At 35.9% G+C, this 9,683-nt stretch overlaps 1 protein-coding gene across 1 annotated transcript in view; it reads left to right on the forward strand.

Annotated features, from left to right (window-relative positions):
• gpr184 (G protein-coupled receptor 184) overlaps nt 1-8,114 on the forward strand; it is a 9,262-nt gene extending 1,148 nt beyond the window's left edge. Inside the window, exon 2 of the mRNA XM_016500369.1 lies at nt 6,766-8,114. Coding sequence (XP_016355855.1) covers nt 6,769-7,746 — 978 coding nt within the window. The 5' untranslated portion in view covers nt 6,766-6,768 and the 3' untranslated portion in view covers nt 7,747-8,114. The remainder of the gene's footprint in view (nt 1-6,765) is intronic.
• Nucleotides 8,115-9,683: the final 1,569 nt, after the last annotated feature.

Genomic DNA, 9,683 nt, shown 5'->3' on the forward strand with positions numbered 1-9,683 from the left:
ATATATATATATATATATATATACACACACACACACACACCATATTTGTTGCCATCATATATTTAGAATGAATAAAGACAAAAGTGCATGCAGAAAGAGGATTAAATTAAACTAAACTTAAAAAAGAAAAAAGAAAAATTTGTATTTATTAATCTATTAGTCTATATTACATATAGTAAAGCTGGCATTCAATTATTTTTTCACACATATGTACCGTAAATGAGGGACACAAATGGCATCTATTTTGTAAAATATCCCCTTTGATTCTGGAGTGCACAGTTCCCTCATCCCCCGACAGGATTTTAAATATGTGAAGTGCTTAACTTGGTACAAAAGGTGCAGATTAGTCAGATTTTTATGTGTAATCAACAATCTCCTCATTGCGTGACCCGAGAGGTTTTATAGTCATATGTCTCTGTGCTGACTTGACAGAAGTTATAACACTGACATGAAAATGATGCAAGGTAAAAACACTGTTAGTTCTGGTATGCACTTATGTGATTTTCCTGCAGACTGTGTGTGCAGTTGCCTCAGGATGGGAGTCAGTTAGGGAGCGATTATATCATTCAGAGGGGCTGACAGGAGGTCTTCTTTCCAGACCACTAGCCTGTGTCTCAACAGCTCTCAGTGGGGCTCATTAAACCTTTAATTACAACAGCAAAACAAGAATAAAGCAGTGTAAACACATTATGTAAGCTAACGGAAAGGAAATCTCCATTAAAGTAGATGTGTTTATCAGTAATATACAACAACTGCTGACTGAAGAATCCCATGTTGTCCCTTACTTCCTTTCTGGATGAAAACTTAAAAATAACCTACCCAGATTTTTAATAATACTATCACTAAAACAGTTGTTGGACCAACCCTAACATTGAAAAAAATCAGTGTAATGTGCACGCTCTCGTGGCCTTACGCTTTATTGGGCCCTAGATGTGCAATTTGATAGTAAAAATATGCTTTGAAAACAACAGCAGCTGTTCTTTTAAAGGGACACCAAATGCTAACTGATTTTAAATGGTTTTCAGCAGCTGCATACTAGTGCTTGTGAAAAAAAAGTACTTAATTGTATTAAATGTGCACTTGTAGTACTTCAAATATTAAAAGTAAATAAATAAAAAAAACTTTACTTGCAGATAATTTAATATTAATAAAAAATGACACTTAAATGTACATAGAGATTACACTTTCATTTTTAACATGCTTAAGTACACTTTGCAATATTGTCAAATGAAAGGTTTTAAAGAATATTTTAGATCATTATTTTAAGAAATATTTTGTTGTTCTTTAAATAAATAGACTTATTTTGATGTGTTGACTTACATACTAAAGCACGTGCTTTGATTACAATTTTAATTGAAGTATGCTATTTGAAATTACATTTAAGTTTAATATATTTTAATACAATTGTATATTTGTAATTGCAATTAAATAATATATTTAAACATGCAATTAAGTGTCTGAAAACATTACATTATGTTTTTTTTATATATACTTTCAGAAGTATGCTAAAGTGCACTTGGTTTTCACAAGGAAGAGAGTAGAAACACAATAAAATCTTGTGATTCATTGCTCACTTGATACGTTTTGGGATTTTCACGTCAAACATTCTGAACTTGGAAGATTTTATACTAAAGTACCTGTTTTTTCCTTTATGGTACAGCCACTTTTGTGGTTTGGATCATGTGGTTTTGGTTTAAATTTATTTCTTGGCCTCTGTTCAATTTGTAATTGTGAGTGGCAACATTCATGTGCAAAATCCGAAAACATCATTATACAGTATTTGACATTTAAAATCATCAGAGCATCAGAGATATATGGCATATGTTGGCATAAGTTTAAAAGTGAATATTACATTTAAACAACAGTAAAAAAAAAGTGCAGTTTCTATTTGGTGATGCATGATCTATATTTCAACCACAACATGTTACAAGCACTAAAGGGCACACCACATTGCCACTTACTTGGTGACGTAAATTAAACATGAAGAAAAAAATAAACATTTGCAGCAAAAACAGCCTGACATATTGCAAAATGACAGTATCATTTGCATAGACTACATAGCAAGTGAATCAAAGAACCTTCATCATTGCTTATTCAGAAATAACCGTCAGGACTTGAATAATGATTCGGTACTATCGTCATTCACAGCAGAGCTGAGGGGGAGGCTGTGTGTGATGCAGTTTTCAAATTTTTATGTATTGTATGGGGCACTGTTGTGTATTTGCTGGTTCAATCTAATTCTACATCTCAAAGTCGTCTTTGAAGCTTTAAGAGTGTGTGCTCAGGTTACCCAGCTATTGATTTTTCCTCTGTTTTGCACGGGTAGGGTGAATTGCGCACATTGCTTAAAAACGGTCGCTCAGACTTGAATTGAATTTAAGTGTGACGTACTGCTGGTAGGCCAATCACTATAGCAGCTAATGCTGTTAGTATGTCTGTATTTGATATTGTGAACAGATTAAGAAGGCCATTAAGATCTCAAAGTCTCTTACATGAAGCAGATGTCTGTGAATACATTGAATTTAAAAAAAAAGTAATTTGACAATTAAATGTTTTACGTGTCTCTGTTTGCAGCCACATGTAGTGTACTCTGTACTTGCACACAATATAATATTAATGAAATATAAGGCCACTTAAAGGGATAGTTCACACAAAAAGTCATCATTTACTCACTCTCAAGTTGTTCCAAACCTCTATGAGTTTTTTTTTTTTTTTTTTTTGTTGAACACAAAATAGCATATTTTGAAGAATGTTGTTAACCAAACAATTGCCGGTAACCATTGACTTCCAAAGAATGGAAAAAAAAAATAATATATATATATATATATATTATGGAAGTCAATGGCTACCAGCAAATGTTTGGTTTCCAGCAATCTTCAAAATATCTTCGTTTGTGTTCAAAAGAATAAAGAAACTCATACAGGTTTGGAACAACTTTTTATTTTGGGTATACTTGAAGAGAGGATGTTTTTTATGTCTGAAAACCTTAGATAGGTTTTTTTTTTTTTCAACTGAGGTACAAAAAAAAAAATTGAAATTATTTGGAAATTACATTACTGCACATACCAGGACAGGCCGCTGAGAACAGAGGGGTTTCCCCAGGCATAACCACCTATGATGCAACAGTGTCATGAGTGGTTCTTTGTTTCCTGCTCCAAGTCAAATAAGCCCATCAGCTCAGGGCCCTCCCCTTGGACAACATACCAAATACACATAACTCTATTCATTATATGTAAGTGTGAACTGGTGAAACCATATGTTGTGAACGGGAGTCTGACTCATTTCTGTTAATGAGTTGTTTCAAACAGTTCAACTTCAAAGAACTAGTGCAAAAAATGATTTATGAAAACCGATGATATAATTTTGGTTACACTTTATTCTGATTTACATACTAACTAAAACTAAACTTCAACTACGTCAACTGACTCTCATTAGAGTATTAGTAAGTGGTTTGGTTAGGGTTAGTGTTAGGGTTAGGGTTAGGCTTAAGGTTAGGGTTAGTAAAATAAACTGACATGTAATTGCAAAGTTGCTTATAGATAGTAGAATGTCTAAAGTGAACTATTAAAATAAAGTATTACCATAACATTAGTTACAACAAACAACAATATACTTGTTGTTTTGCATGTCTTTAAAATCAAATTTGTATGTATGTTGATAGAATGGATATTCAGGTTTTTTATTTTAAATTAAAATTTCTGATGTTAATTTGGATGTACGGCTATTGATTTGTTACTAATTGTTCAGACTCATTTTGTGTACTGGTTCATCCAATTCATTAAACAGATCTGACTCAGAAGAGTGATTCCTTTACGGATTAGACATCGCAAGCCACATAATTTGAGGATTCATTCATGTCTGTAGCAGAAACGGATCAAGATGAATTATGCATCAAAATGTTATATTTAAGATTAGGGGTATACAGTCCCCAGGTATGAGCAATACTAATAGTGATGCTTCTCTTAGAAGCAAGAACATGATATTTGCAGTGAAAGTTTAGATATAAGGCTTTTTGGTGTATGAATAAAGGTCCTGAAAAGAGGTGAAACTCAGGTCTTTCGTTGACTGTGGTTGGGCTGTTTGCTTTTCTCACAGGTCTTGCACTGAAGAGCAAGAATTGAGGAACTCTAAAGCCTTCATGTGGTGACTGGCAGCTGTGTAAGATGGCAACAGTGTCTTGAATTGAATTCGGGCAAAGACTAGCAGCAAGTGAAAAGACTTTCCAAAGGTTTAAAACAGGTTGAGCAATAGCATTGAAGATGAACTCAAGGGGATATAGGGGAAATGCAGGTAGTGATGAGGGAGCTGCAGTGTCTAGCTGTGAAATAGCTGAGGAGCACAGATGTGAACCTTATCACCATTTTTTTTTTCCTTTTGGAAATTGTAAAATGCTATAGCATCTTTCAAAGAGATTTCAAAGAGTAAGGCTTGTCACTCGAGTACACGGGGAAAAAAATGCATGGCATATGTGCGGCATATGAACAGATGTAAAGGCTCTGCCTATGAATATCGATGATCTCCAAGATGTGTGTGGGCAAAAGTTGTTGGAAACCTTTAAAAAAAAAAAAAAAAACAGAGTTAAGGCTTAAATCCATTATAAACTCAGTCCAGGCACATTTTACAAAACGTTTCTTTCCCCGTCGACTCAAAAACATGTTTGCTCAACCATGAAATTAAGTTTAACACCAAGTGTGACATTTTGCCTTTAATATAAAAAACATATCATAAAATATATAGCAAAGGAAAGAATCCTGGAGAGTTAAGATTACCTTCATCCTTCTGAGCTGATGTATCTTGCCAATATCTGTGCATTATTTAAGTGTTTACATACATGCATATATGAAACCTTTTCTAGAGTATTTTTAATTTTCATAATTATTATTATAATTTTTTTTTTTCATGTTTAATTCTCCATTGTAATCATGGCACATGAAGCCAGTAGTACTGGCGATGACATTTTGCTACCCGTTTAGTTTTAAATTAATTACCAGGCTTCCTTCAAGCTGTTATTTTATGATAAGAATGACTTTGCAACCTTTTGTGAACCTTGATTTGTAAGGGTGTGTGGTGTATGAGGAGGTGTATAAAATGTTGATTTTGTATATAAATTAAGCAACATATGTGTCTGGTAACGTATATATTTTCAGTGAAAGCCATTTCATTTTCATTCTTCCTGCAGTGGATTTTATTTGATGTGCAGGTGTTGTTAATCTGAGATGCTTTCAGTGACTCACTGGTGTTCATCTTAACCATTGGTTAACCATTACACCTTGACTTAAGAAGTAAAAGGTTTTGCGCATCACGTATGTTGTTCTGTTCTCATTGAAACCACAAACATTCTGCAACTTGCAGCGACCAGAAGTTTGTTGTTTTCAATTGGAGTTGCCATTTCCAAGAACATTTTTGGTTATGTGCCTAATACGCAATATAAATTCTGAGTAGTTAAACCGTACATTGTCTGAGCCACACTTTCAAAAGATTGATATTTCTGTCATTGCAATTATAATTAACATGTGAAATCGTTCCAGATTACACGTAAAAAGGACTTTTAAAACACTGTATTGTGCATCATGACAACATCTGCAGCAACAAAAATCAACAGCAAAGATGTCTAGCCAACTGTTAACCTCATAATATCTATGAGTGCTCAAATTTGGAAGCATAAAGGTCAATGGTTTACCACTGTTTGTTCACATGTGCTGAAAATAATTGATCTATCATGCAAACTGACAACAGCTGTATGCTTGACTATGACATATCATTGCAAAGGTCAACTAGTAAAAATGCAATTACAAATATCAATAATTACACTTTAACTAGTGAAAACTGAATTGTTGATATCAAAAATGTGTATCCTGGGAATTATTAAAAGTCAAAACAGCTTGCTTAGACTAGAGCTTTAATAATGCTTATGAAACGTGGTAACACTTCATTGTAGTGTTCTTGTTAGACAAGTTGAATGTACTTACAATAATAGTAAAAGTAAATTATTCATAATTACATGCAATGACCCCAAACCAAACCCTAACTTGGTAGCACTTTATTTTACAGTCATGCCCCGCATGTACATAAAGGGTACTATGTACTTGTTATAATAATTACAATAACTGTGTAATTACTAGGTACTAACCCTGAACTTTCTTAGGTAAGTACACTGCAAGTACAGATGAGCATATGTACTGTAAAATAAAGTGTAACCCTTAACCTTTAAAACGTTAACTAGTAAATACATGTTGTTAATATTGCTCAGTACTTAAACGTACTACTGTATAATTACACTGTAACAAGTACACTGCAGAATAAAGTGTAACCTGAAACTTTACCATGGTTTTACTCAAGCAACATTAAATGCAGCCACTAGGATATTTTGTAATGTCGTAAATTAATGTACTACACAGTCTATTAAGGGAGCCATCCATAGTTATATATGTGGTGGTTACCAAGGTCTGACTATAAATATTACAGTTAAAATATGGTACATTTTACAAGGTTTATCAAGGTTGTGCACCATTTTCAGATGAATTAGGATTCAAATCAAATCATATTCAACTGAGTTTGAACTGAGAGTGCAAACATGATGTAGAATTATAATTACATTAAGCTGAATTGAAAATTAATCAATTTTTTTCAACTGTTGTTTTCTGATGCAGATATATATTTTTGCACTTTTATTTATGTTTTGTGACACAATTTTTGAAATTAGTGACATTGCATGCAAAATTCACTAATTGTAACCACTTTGTCATTAATGAAATCTTTACACAGATTATGATGAACGCAACATCCAACACAAGCAACTCATCATGTGTGATCATGACTCAGCCAGCAGGTCACCTGCTGATGTCCATCTACATTATTGCCTTCATCCTGGGGCTGTTCTTCAACTTGGTCACCATCGGTCCCATAATTCAGCAGATCTGCAGAAGGAACGTTTTGGGGATCTACCTACTCAGTTTGTCCGTCTCAGATCTCCTGTACATCGTCACCATGCCTCTGTGGATATATTATTTCAACAACAACCACAAATGGAACCTCGGCCTAGGACTCTGTAGCCTGGCTGGTTTCTTTTACTACTCCAACCTGTACATCAGCATCTATCTCCTCTGCTGGATATCCATCGATCGCTGCCTGGCCATCACCTTCCCGCTGCGAGTTCAAGCCTTCCGCCGCCAGCGCTATGCCTGGATCATCTGTGGGCTGGTCTACATTTTGGTGATGGCCTTGCACTGTTTGGTGCTGTACCTAGACAAGTTAGCGGATCCACTGAATGACAGTGAGCAAACGTGCTACGAGACATTCCCCATGACGGAACGCATTGCGATGTTCAACCTGATACGGGTCGGCATTGGTTTCCTCTTGCCTCTGGTGGTCATCTCCGTCTGCTACTGGTTGATCCCAACCAAGGTGCAGCAAAGCAGAGGGGTGGACGATCAAGGCAAGCGCAAAGTGAGGCTACTGTCAATGGGGGTCATTGGCATTTTCTCCTTCTGCTTTGCACCGTACCACATCCTCCTGATGGTAAGATCCATCGCCTACTTTTCTGTGGGAGAAAAACAAAGCTGCAACTTTGAACAAGCGATGTATTTACCCTTCACTTGCTCCCTTGCTCTATCTAGCCTGAACAGCATGGTGGACCCAGTGCTTTATGTTTTGGCCAGTAACGGAGTAAGGGAGGACATGCATTTGTTCTGTAGGAAAAACAAGCAGAGACAGGTGGCAGGAAGCCCTCTTGTTGATTCCAAATAGAAGACAAGGGTGACCAACTTGTGTTAAAACCAACCTCAGGTCTTGGAAAATAGACATTCGCCTGATAGCGTACACACTGTTTTTAAACCCATTCAGGAATTTAGCAAATCAGTGACCAGCACAAACTTACCCAAATTATTTGTGTTGAAAGCATGGGCACAATCCTGTGGATGGGTTCATATTTTTAAGTTGTGAAGGGTCCAGCAGACTCCACCATTGTGATCCAGACACCTGAACTTTTTAAAATGCTGAAATGCGCTCAACTGTTTGTCTGGATTATGATGGGTTTTTTTTATCATTTGTTAAATAACTGGCACCATGAGTGCAAACCGCTTGCTTTTCTGGTGGTAATGGGCAAATTGCTCCAAGTTCTCTGAGTAATATGCATATACTGTATAATAAGCCTAATTTACAATGACTATGCACCATGAGTGCAAACCGCTTGCTTTTCTGGTGGTAATGGGCAAATTGCTCCAAGTTCTCTGAATAATATGCATATACTGTATAATAAGCCTAATTTACAATGACTATGACTTGTATTGACAATACTGACACTGAAGCACTTTTTTAGTGCCTTGTTAAACTACACTGTGGCTATGAATGTGGCTATGCTGTTTTTGTGCCGAAATACTGTGTGCAAAAGTAATTGTTTAGTGAATTAGCCACTGTATGACAATGTTTAGTCGAGCCCAGTTCATTTGAGTCCAAGTCAGGAAAGACACCAGAAAAGGGTAAAATCCGTGTCAAGTATGACTCCAAGACCATATTTTTATAGTTTTGGTCTTGGTCCTCGAGTCCAAGTCTAATAACTTATTTTCATGGTTTTGTTTTTTGTCTTGTTCCTCAAGTCCAAGTCCAAGATCATATTTTCATGGTTTTGGTCTTGGTCCTCGAGTCCGAGTCTAAAATCATGTTTTATGGTTTTGGTCTTGTCCTTCATGTTCAAGTCCAAGACCATGTTTTCATAGTTTTGGTCTTGGTCTTTGAATTTAAGTCTGACACCATGTCTACACTGGACACAAACGTGCAAAGTGAAATGACAAAAGACAACACAACACACAACACAACACAACACAACACGACAAATCCCCAACATTAAACTGATGCCTCATTCTATTTATGATGTACTGACACAAAGTACAAATGATTTGTAATGGTTACTTTGTCGTGTCCAGTGTAGACAGCCTCAAGCTGTTACATCCAGTATAGACACGGTGTAAGAACATCTTTTTATGATTTTGTTCTTGGTCCAAGAGTCCAAGTCAAATATCCTATTTTCATGGTTTTGGTTTTGGTCATCGAGTCCAGGTCTAAGAACATATTTTCATGGTTTTGAACTTGTTCCTTGAGTCCAAGACACGTCCAAGTCCAAGTCCAAGGTTTTGATCTTGGTCCTCGAGTCTGGTCTTGGGATGGACTCAGGAGCATGTGGACTCTCTCTTGACACAGATTCATGTCCTCCTCTGGTCTCTCTCTTGAATCGAATTCCACCCTCTTCTGAACTTTGTCTTGAATCTCAAATCTGGTCTTGACTACAACACTGATGTATGCAAACTTTTGTACTCAGACACCAATTTGTCCATTTGTGTCAAATTATTACTTGTATTATAGGAATTATAACTTAATTATAACTTGCTGTTTTATCCGAGATGTCGTATATACCTGTGTCTTTACGAAGATCAAGAGGATGTTTACAAATTACGGATTTGCAGTGTAACAGGACCTGTATCCCTGTCTTTGAAGGACCCTTGAATCACTTCAACTTTCTGTGTGAGAGCCATACTCAGCCCAAGTATTGTTATTGTGGGATAAAGCCTCGCTTGTTTGTCCTTGTTTAATTCACAGATGACTCCCTGTAATTTACCGTTAAACCAGATTTAGCCGTTAAAGATTTAATCTGGATGTTAAAAACAACTTATTGCAATGTAAGCAATTTC

The sequence above is a fragment of the Sinocyclocheilus anshuiensis genome, unplaced genomic scaffold, assembly GCF_001515605.1.
Source record: "Sinocyclocheilus anshuiensis isolate Anshui unplaced genomic scaffold, SAMN03320099.WGS_v1.1 scaffold374, whole genome shotgun sequence".
NCBI lineage: Eukaryota > Metazoa > Chordata > Actinopteri > Cypriniformes > Cyprinidae > Sinocyclocheilus > Sinocyclocheilus anshuiensis.